The sequence below is a fragment of the Oryctolagus cuniculus genome, chromosome 7 (genome assembly GCF_051225735.1).
Source record: "Oryctolagus cuniculus isolate XC-2025 breed Fujian yellow rabbit chromosome 7, ASM5122573v1, whole genome shotgun sequence".
NCBI classification, from domain to species: domain Eukaryota; kingdom Metazoa; phylum Chordata; class Mammalia; order Lagomorpha; family Leporidae; genus Oryctolagus; species Oryctolagus cuniculus.
In genome coordinates this window covers 132,560,311-132,581,149 of record NC_142873.1, presented here as the reverse complement: position 1 = coordinate 132,581,149, position 20,839 = coordinate 132,560,311, and the positions used below count along the sequence as shown (strand labels likewise).

Genomic DNA, 20,839 nt, shown 5'->3' with positions numbered 1-20,839 from the left:
TACATCCACCATCCAGTAAATAAACTTCTCCAAAGTGCAAAGAACTGTGTTAAATGTTAGGGGAACAAGAAAGACATGGTTCCTAAATTCACAGCATTTTCAGTCTAAAGATAAGTAGAAATAGTAAATAAATAAAACAGTTATAGTGATGACAAATTTATGCTAATGAGGTAGTGTCCTCAGAAGGCACAACAGGGAAATTTAGTCTATATTTGGGGTCAGAATTATTGTGAAGGTTAGTATTATTAACTAAAATGGGCTTAGTATTTTATAATTTAACACATATAATTTGAGTGTTTTTAATTATTCACTTGATAGATGTTTACTGAGTATCCTGTGTATACTAGGCAGTATAACAGGTTCCTGGCCCTCATTGGATTTACATTTTGGTGTATGATGAGACACAATTGATACAGAAACAAAACAAGGTAATACGTGGTAAGTACTTTAAGAGAATAAATATAAGTGATGTCATACAGACTATGAGCTCTCTTAGTAAGCTATGGACAGTTGCTCTACAGAGGAAATACTTGCGCTGAGACCTTACAAATTGGAAAAACCCAGACATCTCATTTATATCAGTATTGTTATTATATGAACAAAACTAAGAACATGTCTTATAAACTCTACTGTATACCATATGATAGGTATACTTATGAGAAGAATGACCCCTCCCCTGAAGAGACCTACAAATAATATAAAAAATCTTTGAACAATTGAAAGGCCCATAAAATTTACCTAACTGAATGTATGAATCCCCTTCTCCAATATCTATCAATCAACAAACATTTACTGCGTATTATAATACAATAGTTCAAGGCTTTGGTGGCTGGCATATGGCTATGAACAATACAGCCAAGTCTCTGCCTACATTCTAAGGGACAATGTAGAGAGTATATAATAAACAAATAAATATATGTCAGTTGGTCCAGAGAATAAAGAATTATACCATTCTTGAATCTTTTCAGAAAGGAAAAAATAAATCAAGGTATGAGTGAGAGAAGAAATGTGTGCTATTTTAGAAAGGATAGTCAAGAAAGGCATACTAATGAGGTAATACAAAAGTTGAAATCTGAATGGTCCCTCCACCCACTGTTTGGATAATTCCAATAATGGGACACTTGTTATTTTTTGGCTATTGTTCAAGTGTACAAATGAATAATTTTTATAGTCAAAGTCTACCTCCATTGGTCCTAGACATTTTATATCTCTTTCTCTAAATGTGTACCATATTTCTCAACTGCTCCTAACTTGCCATATTGGCTATTCATGCTGGCTGCTATTCTGGCCACGTTCCTCTACAAGAATTCTACTTTGTTCCATCTTAATGTGGAATTCAAATTCCTTAAAGCAGTAAGGGTAATCAAAGGGTAATCAAAATCTTTAGATCAGAAATCCCACTCCAATATTATTGTCTAGTGTTCTGTTGTCTATATGTGCCATAATTTATGTAACTTAATACGAATATTTATTAAATACCATCCATGGTCATTTAAGTGTCTTCTAATTTTTTGAAGAGTATCTGTGTGCACATATCTTTGAATACTTTTAAGATGATCTCCTTAAGAAAAATTCCAAAGAGTAGGATTAGTGGACAAAAAGTATGCACATTTTAGATTTTGACACATTATATACTTCTAAAATATCCCCTAAAAAGATTATGACAATTCTATTTCCACAAAAAGCTCATGAGTGTGTTTCTCAAATTTTTGCTAGAAGAGTGCTGATAAATTTCATCAGTGAAAAAAAATACTGTTACATTTTTATTCACAATCCTTTGACTATGAATAAAGTTGAGGATACTTTTAGGCTTATGAGCCAGGTTATTTTTTGCCATTTTTATGCTGATGTATTCTTTTATTTTCTCACAGATTCTGAGATATCCTTGTAAATTAATGATATTAATTCTTTGGATGTCATATATGGTGAAGTTTTTTTCAGTCTAGTAAGGTTTATCAGTCTCAGTCTTTTTTTTTAAAGACTTCTTGGTTTCATATCATGCTTTCCTTACTTCGGTATTATAAAAATGTTAACCTATTTTTCTCTTAGGACTTCTCTCAATTCATGTTTTTATATTTAAACATTTTATCTATTCAAAATTTATTTTGTGAAACAAATAAGGCAAGGATATAGTTTTTTCCTTTCACATTTATTCAATGAATGTGCTCCAATGAGATCTAGCGATTAAGTCATCTTCTCTCCATTGATTTTAAATATCACCTTGATATTTTTATTAATTTTTATATGATTTTAGATCAATTTCTAGATGCTATATTCAGTTCTTCATTACTCTGTCTATTCCAACACCAGCGGCACTGTTTTATGTAATTTCACAATAAATTAAAATATCTGATATAGCAAGTCTCTTTCAAAAGTTATACCTTCAGTCCTATCTTGTTTTGGCACTTTCTAGATGATTAATACATTGTGGCATTGAACTTATTAAACTCTTAATAAAATATCTAAATAATAAGACATAAAGCAGTTCATTATGAATGACTTGATATTTTTAATGAGTCATCTGAAAATCAAATATTAGGCAAAAGTAATTTCTAAAAATAAATAACTGTAACTAAATTGTTTCTTTAGTGTTCTTTTAAAATATGCCATGATACAATCTCCTAGAAAGAACTCATGAAATACACTGGTTAAAGAAGGGAGGTTTTAAGAAAAAGCTCAGCTCTCAGTATCAGTGCAATGACTTCATTACTACACATACCTACTCCATGGTCTTTGGTTTCAAAAATACATGCAGAGAAAAGTAGGAGTGATTTAATACTCAGGTATAGTCTTTCATCAAATGCCTCAATGTTGGAGCAGTTGTATAAAAAGCAGTTTCAACCATGATACTGTTTCAGTAACATTTTTATATGATTTTTCTCCTCAAAAAATAAAAGGAATAAAAAATAAAAGCCACATGAAGTGTTTTTGTTTAATACAATAAAGCTGCTAGAGCAAATTCATTGTTCTTTTTAGGCAACAGAAAGAAAGTATTAGGGAGAAGAAGTCAGAGGCTTTCTGGAGGGTTGAAGCAGGTAGCTTGAAATAAGAAAATCAAGCCAGAAAGGGGCATAAAGTCTTCTAAAACAAACTTTTGCCTTTACAGGCCTCATATCTCTGCCCACAGCTGGTGATTAAAGTGCAGCAAAAATGCTACTTTCTCTGAAAAACCTTTTCATTTTTTCTGTCTTCCCAGAACAAATTCCACCATTCCCTATTGCCCACCACATCGGGTTACATCTTTATTTTCACACTCATCACATCATAGCATTACAATGATTTTGTAAACTCTTTATGGATAGGGGCTATTTTTATTTGTGTTTAATCTTCCCTGATTAATAGAATACCTGAAACTTAATGAAGCACAGTAAGATTTTTGAGTGAATGAAAAGCAGCAAAGAAACACACAAGTAAAAGTCCTACTCTTTTCCAAACTAGTAAAATCACACGTGGGATATTAAATTTAGTTCTTGGAGCTATACTTCAAGAGAGATAGAGCAAATCAAAGTCTAATGGTAACCTAGTGGTACATAGACCCCAAACCATGTCTTCTGAGGACCAGTTAAGAAACAATACTTCGCATGAAAATGAAAGTGAAGTCTCAAAGCCATTTCCTCATCCATTCACCCAAAAACATATAATTACAATGTTAGGCTAGGTGCTAATCATGACCAAAATATTGTCCTTGCCCTCACAGGGCTTTTTTCTAGTGAGGGACTGGACTAAACAATTGTTAACAAACTGTGGTAACTGCTGCACTTGAAAAAGACATTGGGTGCTATAGGAGCATCTGGAGGGTTTATGGAAGGCTTCCCAGAGGAAGCAATTTTTTTTTTAACTTTTATTTAATGAATATAAATTTCCAAAGTACAGCTTATGGATTACAATGGCTTCCCCTCCATAACGTCCCTCCCACCCGCAACCCTCCCCTTTCCCACTCCCTCTCCCCTTCCATTCACATCAAGATTCATTTTAGATTATCTTTATATACAGAAGATCAGTTTAGCATACATTAAGTAAAGATTTCAACAGTTTGCTCCCACACAGAAACATGAAGTGAAAAATAATAGATGATTTTTTAAATGATGATGAAATCAGATCAGACCTATTGTCATGTTTAATCCCAGTGAGAGTCAAGTTGGGAATTGATAATTTCTTCTTCTTCTTGTTTTTTTTTTTTTTTTATAGAATATCAGTTTAGTATACATTAAGTAAAGATTTCAACAGTTTGCACCCCCATAGAAATACAAAGTGAAATATATTGTTTGAGTACTCGTTATAGCATTAAGTCTCAATGTACAGCACATTAAGGACAGAGATCCTACATGAGGAGTAAGTGCACAGTGACTCCTGTTGTTGACTTTACAAATTGACACTCCCGTTTATGGCATCAGTAGTCTCCCTATGCACCAGTCATGAGTTTCCAAGGCTATGGAAGCCCCTTGAGTTCTCCGACTCTTATCTTATGAACCTCCACTTTGACTATGACCTTGTCTAAACAAGATAAGAGTCGGAGAACTCAAGGGGCTTCCATAGCCTTGGAACCTCATGACTGGTGCATAGGGAGATTACAGAGGAAGCAATTTTTAGGCTTCTAAGCTACAATATAAAAGAATATAAGCAGGAGTCTATCAAAAAGAAAGGCATTTTTATTTGTTTCATACAGAAAGAAAAGCACACATAAAGTCTTGGAAGGGAGAAAGATCAGTTCTAAAAACTGGATCTTTTGATGTGGTTGTGGGGTGAAAAAGAGTAATTTAGAAAATAAGTTGTCGGTAAAGGCACTGTTCAGGCATCAAAGGGTCTCACATCCCAGATTAATGAGGAGATTGAAAGTGGTGCCATTCTGGCTGCAGTGTGAAGAACACACTGGAGGGCAGTAAGGTTGAAGGAAGGAAGGCTAGTTAAAGGAACTGTGCCAATAATGTAGCTGGAGATGATGGTGACTCAAATTAAGAAAGCAACATAGGGACCAGTGCTGTGGTGCAGTGGGTTAAAGCCCCGGCCTGAAGTACTGGTGTCCCATGTGGACGCTGGTTCGAGTCCTGGTTGTTCCACTTCTGATCCAGCTCCCTGCTGTTTAGAGAGTGGACAAGCAGATGTAAGACCTCTCTCCTTCTGTCTCTACCTCTCTCTATAACTCTGTCTTTCAAATAAATGAAATAAATCTTTACGAAAGGAAGGAAGGGAGGGAGGGAGGGAGGCAGGGAGGGAGGGAGAAAATGGCACGGTGGCAGTGAGGAGGTAGTGCCATGAGCTTCCTTTTAATAACCAGAGGCCAGTGACTGAAAAATAGACTAAACATGTTCTACATGGCCCTAAAGTTAGAAGTATGACTAATAGAAATTATGAAGAAACAAATTTCAGTCCAATTAATACTTAAGTATGAAGTGAGTTACCTAAAGAGTTTAAGTCCCCACCAGCTTGAAGAGTTTAAAACATTTTGTAAGAAATTCAGAATATTGAAATTAGAAATATTGGACAAATGATGATTATTTTAATGTCTTTCCCAACTCATGAGATTCCACAAATCTGAATTTTATTTCAGTTTGACTCTTGTCTGCTGTCTGCTGATAGGAATAAAGGATTAATTCATATCAGAGTTATATCGCAGTTGGCACTGCGGCACAGCAGGTAAAACTTCCACCTGCAGTGCCAACATTCCATATGGGAATCAGTTCCAGTCTCTCAGTTCGAGTCCCGGCTGCTCCACTTCCAATCCAGCTCCCTGCAAATGGCCTGGGAAAGCAGAAGGATGGCCCAGTCCTTGGGCCCCTGAACCTGTATAGGAGACCCAGAAGAAGCTCCTGGCTCTGGTTTGGTTTAGCCCCAGCCAGTGTTGCCATTTGTGGAGTGAACCATCGGTTAGAAGATTTCTTTCTCTCTGCCTCTGCCTCTCCTTCTCTCTTCTCTGTAACTCTGACATTCAAATAGATAAATCAATCTTTAAAAAAAAAACCAGAAAATGATTACATCCTATTAAAAAATGTGTATCAGAATATATGTATATGTTACCCCATACTCTCATGAGAAAAAACACTTTCAAATTTTACTATCATTAATAACTAAATATACCTTATGTAAATTGAATATCAACATTTCACAACTCTCCACTAACTAGCAGGATATTTACAACATGCCTGAAGTTGACATTAAGCTGTAACTGTTATCATTCATATCAGCATAGAAACTAACATAGTGGCTGTCACTAAATGCTTTCCATGTGCCTGCATCACTCCAGACTGCATTCAGTATTTCCTATGTTTACTCCAACACGTTCAGGCTTTATTTTCCCTTTAAAGATGATTAAATAGGCTCAGGAAGATTAAGTAAGTTGGAAAAAAAACAAAAACAAAAAAAGGTAAGCAGGAAAAAGGAATTTGAACTGAAGCCCGTCTGACTCCTGTGTCCATGGTTTTCTCACCATACATCAGCGCGTTGGAAAGTTTGAAGAAAGTTTTTAGGAATAATCAAAAATAAGTATCATTGGTTTATCAATTGCCAGGCACCTTTACCTGCATTATTTCATTTCATTCATTTCTTCAGTTCATATTCATAGAACACTTCATTTCAAAGAATGTCAAGATTTGACTTAAAGTCAGAGTATAGTTGCTGGCCAGAATGAAACCACAACAATCCTCCAAAGTTGAAAAATTTTGAGAGTTTTTAAGATGTTTTCACATCCATTAGCTCACATAATTTTCTTCACAACCCTGTGAAGCAGGCAGAATGGGGTTATTATCCCCATTTTACAAAAAATAAGGATCAGAGTCACAAAGTTACTCAGTGGTGGAGCTGGTGCTTAAAAAATCCAGGGGTTCTGACTCCTAGTTTAGTGTCTTACTATTTATGCTATCTCCATGTCAGTGGGCAATGGAAAATATGTCATAGGAAGACAAGGCAAGAGGAAACAGATAACGAAGCTGAACACATGAAATTACAATAATAAAATATATAAAAAATAGTTTAACAAAAATTTTTTAACAAAAAAATGAAGTTATCAGGATATCCATATTTATGTCAATTTAGGAGGATTTTAACAGATTACTAAGAAATTAAAACTAATTTTCATATAGAAACTCTGAAAGCTAATTAATAAATATTAGTTTTATTCCTCAAATTCTAGTCTTGAAGTACACTACGCAAGGATGAAAATCAAATCCAGTAGTTTGACTTGTTACTTGATAATATTTTAATATGTCAGTTTTCATTTAGTCAATAAATTTAGAATATCTCTATGTTTAAGTATGGTTCAATTTATTTCATGAGTAATTTCTATTGGGAAAATTCTACCAAAGTCTGATTTATGGATGGTGGAGATTTAATTCTGGATTCAGCAAATTAAGATATTTCTTCCAGTTTGGTTTAGTTTCCATTCCTCCCTGTATTCTATGCCATTAAGCAGATCCCCTCCATTTTTGTTAGCTTAGTCTGTGGCTGCCTGATAACAGGGAATTGATGTGACGACTGAGATGAACTACATGGTATAATTAGGCAGATAAGAGCACAGAATTCACTGGACTACAAAACAGAGACACATGGAATTCTTCTCCTAGCTGATAAAAATGGTTTCAAATTCAACCCCTGGCTTAGTAAGTCCACTTATTTAACATAAACACAAACAGAGTTTCTTACCTAACTCCAGGATATCAGCAGCTTCTAATAAAGAGAAAATACGTTACAGCATAAGTCAATACAACAAACATCAAAATGACAGAAAGGTGAAATTCTGGAGTAAAATAGGGTTTTGAGGGTTTGCCTAGTCCAATTCTCTCATTTTAAAAGATACTGAGTTTATCATTGGTGACTGTGGAGTACGCCATCAATTTCTGCCTAGTCTTGAGTCTAAATTTGTAAAAACTAGGGCAATCTAGAGAGGCTAAGCAACTGTGCCTAAAACTATGAAGTTAATTTGAGATTATCTGTACTCAGAATCTAGCTGTCCTAATTTCCACCTTAACAAGGTATATTGTCCTTAACACATGCCTGTATAAATGACAGTATTCAGTATTTGCTTTTGCCTTATTGCATGAGTTATTTGTAAACTCATACCTCTAAGAACAAGCAAAGGTGATCATATTTATGTTTTCTAATTAAGGTAGCATGGTATCCACATAAAAAAGAAATGTCAAATAAAACCCTTTCATGCTACATAGATTTTAATCTTACCTTGACACTGGGATGGAGACTCTGATAGGTGACCATATTTATGTTTTCTGATATCACTCCAGTCTATTACCGCAGGAAGAGAGAAAATAATCATGTGAACAAAAAAACATGATGTAATACACTCCACTTCAGCAGTATGTCTTAATGGTTTATAATAAATTGATCAATTTCTGAAATTCTGTTTTAAGTAAATACTCCAAAACAGAAAAATACTTTTATTTTAAAAGCTTTAGTATAGTTTATATTAACAGAAAAAAGGGAGAAGGAACACCACCTCAATGTTCAAATCAGAAGACTGATTAAGATTTGGTAATATGATCACTTGACAAACTGCTCTTGTTAAATTTTCTTTCTACAAAGTTACAGTAGTTAAGACAGTATGGTATCCACAAAAAAACAGATCCATGGACCAATGGAACAGAAAGACTAGAAGTAAACTCATACACTTAAAGCCAACTTTTCTTTGACAAAAGTGCTAAAAATACACATAAAAATGAGTCATTTCAAAAAGTGGTGCTGGGAAAACTGGCTATCCACATTAAAACAATGAAACCAGACCTCTCTCTCTTACCATGTACAAAAATTAATTCAAAATTGATTAAGGACAAATGTAAGACCTAAAACTTTGAAACTACTAGAAGAAAACACCACAGGACACTGAAATGGGCAAAGATTTTCTGGCTTACACCCCCAAAGCACTGGAAACAAAATGGAATTTCATCAAATTAAAGAGCTTCTACACAATAAAGGAAACAATCAACAGAGAGAAGAGAGAAATTACAGAATGGGAGAAACTTGCAAGTTATGTATCTGACGTGGGGTTAATATTCAGAATATATAAGGAACTCAAACAACTAAAGAACAAAATAAATAAACAAACCCAAATAGTCCAGATTAAAAAATAGGCAGTAGATCTAAACAGTCATTTTTCAAAAGACATACAAATGGCCAACAGGCAATTGATAAAAATATTCAATACCACTAATCAAATCAAATTCTGATTTCACATGCAAATCAAAATCACAATGAGATACCATCTCACTCCAGTTAAAGTGGCTATTATAAAAAAGACAAAAGAGAACAAGTGTTAGCAGGGTATACTGCACACTACTGTAGGAAGTTGAGCCATTGTGGAAAACAGTATGGAGGTTCCTCAAAAAACTAAAAATACAACTACCAAATGATCCAGCAATCCAAGGGAAATAAAATCCATCTATGGAACAGTCATCTGCACTCCCATGTTTGTTACAGCACTATTCACAATAGCCAGGAAACAGAAATAACAGAAATGTCCATCCATTGATGAATAAATAAAATGTGACGCATATACACAATGGGATACTATTACTCAGACATAAAAAGGGTAAAATCTTGTCATTTGCAACATGGACAGAACTGAAATCATTATGTTAAGTGAATACGCTAAGCACAAAAAGATGAGTTTCCCATGAAATCATATGTAGGATTTATAAAGCAAGGTGATCTCATAGAAGTTAGAAATATAATGGTGGTGGAGGTTCCAAGATGGCAGAATAGGGAGTGAGCTTACTGATAATCCAGGAGTAGATAGTTTAATAAAAGTGGAGATTGTGTAGTCTCAGGGAAGAGTCTGGGAAAAAAACAGCAGAGGAAAGTCTTCCGTAATCAGAGGGACACAGTAGACCTACGTGGAGGGCATGGGCACCCACGGCTCAGGACTCCAGCTGTCGAGAGCCTCAGCACCAGCACTGGAAATTGAGTTTGTTCTGGAGATTCCTCAGAAACCTGAATAGAACCCTGCCATTCAACCCAGCCATACCACTCCTTGGAATTTACCCAAAGGAAATTAAATTGGCAAACACAAAAGCTGTCTGCACCTTAATGTTTATTGCAGCTCAATTCACAATAGCTAAGACCTGGAACCAACCCAAATGCCCATCAACAGTAGACTGGATAAAGAAATTATGGGACATGTACTCTATAGAATACTATACAGCAGTCAAAAACAATGAAACCCGGTCATTTGCAACAAGATGGAGGAATTTGGAAAACATCATGCTGAGTGAATTAAGCCAGTCCCAAAGGGACAAATACCATATGTTCTCCCTGATCAGCGACAACTAACTGAGCACCAAAGGGGAAACCTGTTGAAGTGAAATGGACACTATGAGAAACAGTGACTTGATCAGCCCTTGTCCTGACTGTTGATGTACAATGTAATACTTTATCCATTTTAGTATTTTTTTGTTCTAGTACTATTGGTTGAACTCTGTAATTAACACACAATTATTCTTAGGTGTTTAAATTTTAACTGAAAAGTGATCCCTGTTAAATATAAGAGTGGGAATAAGAGAGGGAGGAGATGTACAGTTCGGCACATGCTCACTCGGACTTACCCCTAATCATAGAGTTAGAAACGTGCCAGGGGATTCCAATACAATCCCATCAAGGTGGCATGCACCAATGCCATCTCACTAGTCCAAGTGATCAATTTCAGTTCACAATTGATCACACTGATAGGTCTAAGAGTCAAAGGGATCACACAAACAAGACTAGTGTCTGCTAATACTAACTGACAGAATCAAAAAGGGAGAGAACGATCCAACATGGGAAGCGGGATACACAGCAGACTCATAGAATGGCAGATGTCCTAAACAGCACTCTGGCCTCAGAATCAGCCCTTAAGGCATTTGGATCTGGCTGAAGAGCCCATGAGAGTATTTTAGGCATGGAAAGCCAAGACACTCTGGCAAAAAAAAAAAAAAAAAAGGAGGAAGGAGGAGGAGGAAGGAGGAGGAGGAGGAAGGAGGAGGAGGAGGAGGAGGAAGGAGGAGGAGGAAGGAGGAGGAGGAAGGAGGAGGAGGAGGAAGGAGGAGGAGGAAGGAGGAGGAAGGAGGAAGGAGGGAGGAGGAAGGAGGAGGAGGAAGGAGGAGGAAGGAGGAAGGAGGGAGGAGGAAGGAGGAAGGAGAAGAAGAAGACGACCACCTAAATGAAAGATCTCTGCAGGTGAGATCCCAGTGGAAAGAATGGGCCATCAAAGAAGGAGGTATCTTTCTCTGAAGGGAGGAGAGAACTTCCACTTTGACTATTACCCTGTCGGAATAAGATCGAAGTTGGCGAACCCAAAAGGCTTCCATAGCCTTGGAAACTCATGACTAGAGCCTAGGGAGATTACTGACGCCATAAACAAGAGTGTCAAATTGTTAAGTCAACAACAGGAGTCACTGTGTACTTACTTCTAATGTGGGATCTGTCCTTAATGTGTTGTCCAATGTGAAGTAATGCTATAACTAGTACTGAAACAGTATTTTTACACTTTGTGTTTTTTTTGTGTGGGTGTAAACTGATGAAATCTTAATATATACTGAATCGATCTTCTATATATAAAGATAATTGAAAATGAATCTTGATGTGAATGGAATGGGAGAGGGAGCGGGAAATGGGAGGGGTGCGATTGGGAGGGAAATTACATGGAGGGGAGCCAATGTAATCCATAAATTGTACTTTGGAAATTTATATTTACTAAATAAAAAAAAGAAAGAAAATTAGCCCTCAATAAACATTTGTTTATAAAAATGAAAAAAAAATTTCTTAATTTGGTATATGATAAAAGTAGTTTCTCATAAATCAGAAATAAAGAGAACACAACTTGAGATCACTGAAATCATTTGGAGGGGCTAGCACTGTGGCGCAGTGTACACTCTGGGCTGAAGCACCAGCATCCCATATGGGCGCCAATTCAAGACCCAGTTGCTCCAATTCCATTCCAGCTCTCTGCTATGGCCTGGGAAAGCAGTAGAAGATGGCCCAAGAGCTTGGGCTCTTGCACCTGCGTGGGAGACTCAGAATAAGCTCCTGGCTCCTGGCTTGTACAGGCGCAGCTCCGACTGTTGCGACCAACTGGGGAGTGAACCAGCAGGTGGAAGACCTCTCTCTCTCTCTTTTTTTTCTCTCTCTCTCTCTCTGCTTCTCCTCTCTCTGTGTAACTCTTTCAAATAAATAAATAAATCTTTAAAAAAAAAAAAAGAAATAATTTGGAGTCCTCAAGAAAAATGGTTAGGAATGTGTCTTGGGGCTGGTGCTGTGGTCAGCACGTTAATGCACGTTAATGCCCTGGGTGTCGGTTCTAGTTTTGGCTGTTCCTCTTCCGATCCAGTTCACTGCTATGGCCTCGGAAAGTAGTAGAAAATGGCCCAACTCCTTGGGCCCCTGTACCCACATGGGAGACCCGCAAGAAGTTCCTGGCTCCTGCCTTCAGATTGGCGCAGCTCCAGCTGTTGTGGCCATCTGGGGAGTGAACCAGTAGATGGAAGACCTCTCTCTCTGTCTCTACTTCTCTCTGTAACTCTTTGAAAAAAAAATAAAATAAATCTTAAAAAAAAAAAGAAATATAATGGTGGTTATCTGGGGTTGCAAAGGGAAGGGGAGAGAGAGGGGGAGGGAAAGGTTGATTGATAGATACTAGGTTATAGCTAGATAAGAGTAAGAAGTTCTGGAGTTCTTCTGCACAGTTGGGTGACTATGTATAATGTTTTTTTTCCTATAGAAAAAAAACCTAGGAGATAGGGTTTTGGATATTTTCACTATAAAGGAATATTGCATGTTTGAAGAGATAAATATATTGACCATTATTGAACATTATACAATGTATGCATGTACCAAACATTACATAGTACCTCATAAATAGGTATAATTTTAATAAAATATCTCTTTAAAATTTTTTAAATAAAAGAATTTTTAAAATGGGAAAATGTTTAGGCTATAATGCTGTCAGGCAAAATATGGGATAAAATTATATCAATGATAAAATCACAATTATATAAAATTAAAAACAAAGAGCATCCAACTTTTTTTAAAGATTTATTTATTTATTTGAAAGTAAGAATTACATAGAGAGAAGGAGAAGCAGAGACAGAGAGAGAGAGAGAGAAAGTTTTCCATCGCTGGTTCACTCCCCAATTGGCCACAGCAGCCAGTACTGTGCCAATCCAAAGCCAGGAGCCAGGAGCCAGGAGCTTCCTCTGGGTCTCCCATGCAGGTGCAGGGGCCCAAGGACTTGGGCCATCTCCCACTGCTTTCCCAGGCCATAGCAGAGAGCTGGAACGGAAGTGGAGCAGCTGGGACTAGAACCAGCACCCATATAGGATGCCAGTACAGCAGGTGGTGGCTTTACCCACTATGCCACAGCACCGGCCCCAAAGAGCACCCATCTTAGTGGATGAATTGTGTATTACAAAACTACATGAAGTCTGTACTCTCCACTGTATTTGGAGACAGAGTCTTTAAAGAGGTAAGTAAGGGGGCCGATGCTGCGGCATAGTGAGCTAAGCCTCCACCTGAGGCACTGGCAACCCCTATGGCTTTGGATTGGCCCAGCTCAGGCCATTTGGGGAATGAACCAGTGGATGGAAGACCTTTCTCTGTGTCTTTCCCTGTCTATAACTCTGCCTCTCAAATAAATAAATAAACTAATTTAAAACAAAAAGAGGTGATTAAGTTAAAATGAAGTTACATTAAGGTGGGCCCTAGTCCAATACAACTGGTGTCTTTACAAAAAGAAGAAATTTGGACATGGGTGGGACAGAAAAAAAAAAGACACCAAGGAACCAACAATACTGACACCTTAATTTCAGATTTCTCTTGTTTAAACCACCAGTTCTCTGGTTTTTCTTCTGGTAGCCCTAACAAATTAATAAACCACCAAAAACTACCACTAGAAAAAAGATGGAAATAAATAGACAATTGGTTATATTTGAGTGGTGGTACTGGGTTTCCCCTCTTTTTGTTTTATAATCTTATAATTTTTGAAATGGATTTTCTATAAAGATGATGTATCACTTATTTTTATATAATAGGAATTATTTTCCTTGTTTGAAATTTCAGATTCATTTACTGACTCTATAGTACCATTTTCTCACGCTCAATCACCCATGATGTCTTTGATTCTCTTCTTATCCAGCTCAGATTCCACAGTTCTTCACTACAATAACTCTCTGGCAAGCACTCGTAATTCCCTTCCACCTGTTTGTCAAACTTGCCTCACAAGTCATAATCAAAACTCTGCTTAAAGCCATTATCAACCTATACCTTTTCTACCCCAGCGGCTCACTAGTGTTAAAGAAAAACAAACGCTAACCAACTGGTCTCACTTTAAACTTATGGCTACAATCCTCAAATGCCACTTCATACTAGCCAGAAATCAGACATTTTCCCATTATGCTTGCTTTTCCAATAAAAAAAATCATGTATTTTTCCTTTTCTTCAATCTCCCAAATATTCCCTCCTCCAACTTCACTCTTAGGGAAAGATCTTTTTTTTTTTTTTTTAAACTTTTATTTAATGCATATAATTTTCCAAAGTATGACTTATGGATTACAATGGCTTCCCCCCCATACCGTCCCTCCCACCCACAACCCTCCCCTTTCCCACTCCCTCTCCCCTTCCATTCACATCAAGATTCATTTTAGATTATCTTAATATACAGAAGATCAGCTAAGTATACATTAAGTATGGATTTCAACAGTTTGCTCCCACACAGAAACATAAAGTGAAAAATAATAGATGATTTTTTTAAATGATGATGAGATCAGAGCAGACCTATTGTCATGTTTAATCCCAGTGAGAGTCAAGTTGGGAATTGATAATTTCTTTTTTTTTTTTTTTTTTTTTTTTTTTTTTTTTTTACAGAGGATCAGTTTAGTATGCATTAAGTAAGGATTTCAACAGTTTGCACCCCCATAGAAACACAAAGTGAAATATATTGTTTGAGTATTCGTTATAGCATTAAATCTCAAGGTACAGCACATTAAGGATAGAGATCCTACATGAGGAGTAAGTGCACAGTGACTCCTGTTGTTGACTTTACCAATTGACACTCCTGTCTATGGCTTCAGTAATCTCCCTATGCTCCAGTCATGAGTTTCCAAGGCTATGGAAGCCCTCTGAGTTCTCCGACTCTTATCTAGTTTAGACAAGGTCATAGTCAAAGTGGAGGTTCTCTCCTCCCTTCAGAGAAAGGTACCTCCTTCTTTGATGACCTGTTCTTTCCACTGGGATCTCACTCGCAGAGATCTTTTGCCAGAGTGTCTTGGCTTTCCATGCCTGAAATACTCTCATGAGCTTTTCAGCCAGCTCCGAATGCCTTTAGGGCTGATTCTGAGGCCAGAGTGCTATTTAGGACATCTGCCATTCTATGAGTCTGCTGAGTATCTCACTTCCCATGTTGGATCACTCTCCCCTTTATTTACTCCATCGGTTAGCGTTAGCAGGTACTAGACTTGTCTATGTGTTCCCTTTGACTCCCAGTCCCTTCACCATGACCAACTGTGAACTGAAACTGATCACCTGGAACAGTGAGATGGCATTGGTACATGCCACCTCGATGGGATTGAATTGGAATCCCCCGGTATGCTTCCAACTCCACCACTTGGGGCAAGTCAGCCTGAGCATGTCCCAAATTATACATCTCTTCCCTCTCCCATTCCCACCACCATGTTCAACAGTGATCACATTTCAGTTAATTTTCAACACTTAAGAATAACTGTGCATTTAATTCAGAGATCACTGAGAAAAAAAAAAATAACTGTAGGGAGGGGCTGGCGCTCTGATGCAGTGGGTTAACATCCTGGCCTGAGGGGCCGGCATCCCATATGGGCACCGGTTCAAGACCCGGCTGCTCCATTTCTGATCCAGCTCTCTGCTATGGCCTGGGAAAGCAGTGGAAGATGGCCCAAGTCCGTGGGCCCTTGTACCCGCATGGGAGACCCAGAGGAAGTTCCTGGCTCCTGGCTTCAGATCGGCGCAGCTCCAGCTATTGCAGCCAATTGGGGAGTGAACCAATGGATGGAAGACCTTTCTCTCTCTCTCTCTCTCTCTCTCTCCTTCCCTCCCTCCCTCCCTCCCTCCCTCCCTCCCTCCCTCTCCTCTCTCTAACTCTTTCAAATAAATAAATAAATCTTTAAAAAAAAAACTACAGGAACCCTTCCTTGATTTTTTAAATTTGCTCTTATTTAATGGTATATATCCAAGGACACAGTGCTCATTTAATGTTGGGTGAGTGAATTAACCTACTCATTCACCATTCTTTCTGACTTCTCTCCTACTATTGTGCATGGAGTATCTGTTTTATCAAAAGTCAATCCTCTATTTTTGCTCCAGATCCTACTATCTTTCATTCTCTTAAGGACTTTGCACGTATTTCCTTTCCAATAGACCATCTATACTACTATTCTTACCATTCTATTACCTTCTGCCAAAAACAAGAAACAGTCCCCTAAACACTTGTCCCACCCTGCTTTCTTTTTTTAAAAAAACTGTATTTTATTTATTTCGAAAGCAGAATTATGGGAGAAGAGGGTGAGGGATCTTCTGGTCCCCTACCCTTCTCTTAATCACACATATCCCTCCTCTCTTTGTTACCCAGGAAAACATAAAGTTGCCTGAAGTTATTGCTTCCTCATTACCTCAGATTGTATCTTCATTCAAATAGTTCTTCTGTTCACCCCTCCAACGAGGTTACTCTCAAGTTGTCATTTCTAGTACTGATCTCTTGAGATTCTACGCTTTATATATACAATTACCTGCAGCCCATTTCTAACAAGGTTATCAATCAGACATTCCAAACTCTGGTAACCTGTTACTCTTTTTGGCTTCCCCAGCCCAGTAAATGGCATATCTATCACTTTATTTATTTATTTATTTATTTATTTTTGACAGGCAGAGTGGACAGTGAGAGAGAGAGACAGAGAGAAAGGTCTTCCTTTTGCTGTTGGTTCACCCTCTAATGGCCGCTGCGGCCGGCGCACCGCGCTGATCCGATGGCAGGAGCCAGGAGCCAGGTGCTTTTCCTGGTCTCCCATGGGGTGCAGGGCCCAAGCACCTGGGCCATCCTCCACTGCACTCCCTGGCCACAGCAGAGGGCTGGCCTGGAAGAGGGGCAACCGGGACAGAATCCGGCGCCCCGACCGGGACTAGAACCCGGTGTGCCGGCACCGCTAGGCGGAGGATTAGCCTAGTGAGCCGCGGCGCCGGCCACTTTATTTTTTTAAAAAAAGATTTATTTGTTTGTCTGAAAGAGTTACACAGAGAGAGAAGGAGAGGCAGAGAGAGAGAAGTCTTCCAACTGCTGGTTCATTCCCCAGTTGGCCGCAATGGCCAGAGCTGCGCTTATACAAGCCAGGAGCCAGGAGCTCCTTCCAGGTCTCACACATGGGTGCAGGGGCCCAAGAACTTGGGCTACCTTCTACTGCTATCCCAGGCCATAGCAGAGAGCTGGATCAGAAGTGGAGCAGCAGGGACATGAACCAGCACCCATATGGGATGCCAACACTGCAGGTGGTGGCTTTACCCATTATGCCACCATGCCAGCCCCTCTCCATCACTTTAGATACATGGAGGTTATGCACGAGCACATAGCAAAAACTTAAAAATGTCTTTTTACCAAACTCAGAAACAGTTATACAATGAGAAAAAAAGTATACACATTAAGATGTCAATACTTCAATGCATGTTCTCATCAAAATAATTGTGACAGAGGGACTAATACTTAAAATACAAAAAGCACTACAGTTAGTGTGGGTGGCAGGAAGCCAACTGCTTGAGCCATCACTACTGTCCCTTACTCCCCGAGGTCTGCACTGGCAGGAAGCTGGATTCAGAAGTCAGGAATTGAACTCAGGTATTATTATATAGGATATGAGCATTTTAACTTACACGGTTTACATTATATTTCTGCTGGACAGTGCCAAATCAGATAACTGCAATTCAGTGTTTTTGGGGCATAAGGCACATGGCAGAGGGGTAGGCTAAGATAGGAGAAGTAAAAAGAGGTCACTATCAGTGGCCATATTATTTTTACTATAACAGACAAAGCAGATCTATCTTAACCAGAAAAACAATGGGCAGACAGAAGCAGATGTGAGGGCTGGAAAAGAGAATACTAAAGGCCTACGGTGCCTTGGTTCTGGAGGCCCATATTATACTCTTTGTTTTCATATGGCTTGGTTGTTCCCCAGTAATTGAAAGAATCCTATTTTGGATAGCATGATTTCAGCGTCAAGGAGAAGAGCAAGTTTGACATAATCTTATATAAGTTAAATTATCCCACTTGTCTCTTGCAACAGGTAAAAAAGTGTAAGAATATAGCAAACCAGAAAACTATCCTTAAACATAAAGAGATTTTTGAAAAGGTTCTTGGTTTCCATAAAACCAAAATTTGATTAGGTTCTAAATCCTAAAATTTACAAGATATTTTTCTAATAAATTAACTAACACTATTAAAAAGTCACCATAAAAACGATAAGAATGCATACCTTCCAGAAATGGCTATGTGTTTTAAGGACATTTAAGTAGGAAAATATAAAGTATCTAAATGTCACCTAATACAGAGAATACATTTGTTATATAATAGGTTTTTCTTTCTTTACTTTCTCAATGATAATCTCTAATGTAGCCAAACTGTTATAGAAATACTTTCAGGCATTTAAAAATCAACACTAACAAGTTCTTCTTCCAATCTGGAAAATCTGTGATAATGACAAGGTGACAGCATTGCTACAGATAATAATAGATAATGGATGGTTTAATTAGTAATGAAAAATTCCTTGAATGAGTCCTTGCTAGGTCTTTTATCTCCCTTTCACTTCTAGGATAGTATAAAAAGATACTTACCACTAGGCTGCATAGTCAATGGACTAAAAGCTGATCAAGCAGTTAAGAAGTCTGGGATTTATCCCTGGATCCTCCAATACCTTACTCAGACCTCTGACAAATCAGTTTCTCTGTATGTTAATTTCTCCATCTGTAAAACAGAGGAGAGAGGAAGGGTGACTGCTTATTACCCTGTAGAGCAAGGAGAGCTTTAAGTATTAACAAATTGTGTTACATTATTTTTAAAAGTTAGGATATTTAGATACAAATTTCTTATCAGAATGTCATGATTAGAAGATACTTCATAGCAAGTACCACCAATTTAACTTAATTAAGCTTCTATATTCACAGAACTACATATATTTGCTATATTTGGGCCCATTTAAATACTGAATATAATTTCCAACTAACCAGCGTAAGCCAGAAAATCAAGACACTAAAAGTTGGGGCCAGTGTTGCGGTGCAGCAGGTTATGCTGCTGCCTGAGGCACCAACATCCCATATGCATACCAGTTCAAGTTCCAGTTGCTCCACTTTCAATTCAGCTCCCTAATAACACACCTGGGAGCGCAGTGGAGGATGGTCCAAGTGCTGGTTCCCTTCCCAAATGGCAGCAATGGCTAGTGCTGGGCTGATCTGGAGCCAGGAGCCTGGAGCTTCTTCTGAGTCTCCCACGTGGGTGCAGTACTTGGGCCATCTTCCACTGCTTTTCCACAATGTATCAGCAGGGAGCTGGATCGGAAAGTCCAACGAAGACTTAAACCAGCGCCCACAGAGGATGCTAGCACTGCAGGCAGAGGCTTAATGCTATATGCCATAGTGCTGGCAACAAAATAAATAAATCTTAACAAACAAAAAAGATACTAAAAGCACATTAACATGGTGTTAATGTGTATTTCCTTCATCCCATGCCTCCCCTTCCCCCACTGCCACAATTCATATGGAGGAGCCGTAACTTTCATGTGACTGTATCTGGATATGGAGGTTTTTAAGGGAGGTAACTAAGGTTAAATAAAGTCCAAGGCTAAATGAAGTCATTAAGAGTAGGACCTTATTCTAATTGGACTGGTATCCTTAAAAGAGAAGGAAGAGACATGAGAGATTTCTCACTCACAGAGCAAAAAGGCCATGTGAGGACACAGAGAGAAGGTACCATTTGCAAGGAGCGAGGCCTCAACAGAAACCAATCCTTCTGGCATCTGGATCCTGGACTTCTAGCCTCCAAACTGTGATAATAAAAATTTCTTATTTTAAGTCACTAAAATCTATGGTATTTTGTTATGGCAGCCCAAGGACATGGTCACAGGACAAATGAGCCTGTAGTAATTCTGAAAGTATCTCAGAACATTCACTCTGTCCTTTATCACAGTCTGAATGGTGGCAAAGTAGAGCAAAATGCAAAATAAAACACAAAATGAAAAATGCAGAATTTGGAATTAAAATTATGCTTGTTTGAATCTCAACTCTATATTTCCTTAAAGACCATTTTCCCTTTACCACTCTTGACTAGTAACTCTCGGCTAGCAAGCACCACACTTCAGTTTTCTTAATAGTAAAATAGGAATGATAACCCCAACGATACTTGTGTCACTGGACCGTTGCAAAGAACTGAAAAAATGGCTTTCTTTACACGTGCATAATGCAGATAACAACGACTAAGGAAAAAAAATTCTGTTTACTACCTTCCTCACAGGGAAAACTCAGATCCTAAATAATACAATGTACTTACAAAAAAATACATTACTATCTGTTACTAGTTAGCTGCTAAGATTTTGACTATTAACACCTTAAGTAACTATTCTATGTAATATCTGTGATGGGGCCAGCGCTGTGTCATAGCGGGTAAAGCTGCCACCTGCAGTGCCAGCATCCCACATGGGCACCAGTTCGAGTCCCGGCTGCTCTACTTCCTATCTAGCTCTTTGCTATGGCCTGGGAAAGCAGTGGAAGATGGCCCAAGAGCTTGAGCCCCTGCATCCATGTAGGAGACCCGGAAGAAGCTCCTGGCTTCAGATCAGCGCAGCTCTGGCCATTGCGGCCAACT

The 20,839-nt window shown here is 38.2% G+C and overlaps 1 protein-coding gene across 40 annotated transcripts in view; it reads right to left on the bottom strand.

The window, feature by feature from the left end:
- Nucleotides 1–20,839, bottom strand: part of SCMH1 (Scm polycomb group protein homolog 1) — a 232,624-nt gene that overhangs the window by 146,849 nt on the left and 64,936 nt on the right. For 18 of the 40 annotated variants that reach the window (XM_051857880.2, XM_089300875.1, XM_089300884.1 and 15 more), the window contains 3 exons: nucleotides 18,817–18,946; nucleotides 8,170–8,232; nucleotides 7,636–7,659 (listed from right to left, as the gene is read on the bottom strand). The exons of 1 other annotated variant lie outside the window; for it this stretch is intronic. In XM_051857880.2, coding sequence (XP_051713840.1) covers nucleotides 7,636–7,659; nucleotides 8,170–8,232; nucleotides 18,817–18,829 — 100 coding nt within the window. In that variant the 5' untranslated portion in view covers nucleotides 18,830–18,946. Of the gene's footprint in view, nucleotides 1–6,515; nucleotides 6,683–7,635; nucleotides 7,660–8,169; nucleotides 8,233–18,816; nucleotides 18,947–19,356; nucleotides 19,528–20,839 lie in introns of those variants that run through there. 21 more of the 40 variants (XM_051857882.3, XM_089300870.1, XM_070078662.2 and 18 more) reach the window with 7 other exon arrangements.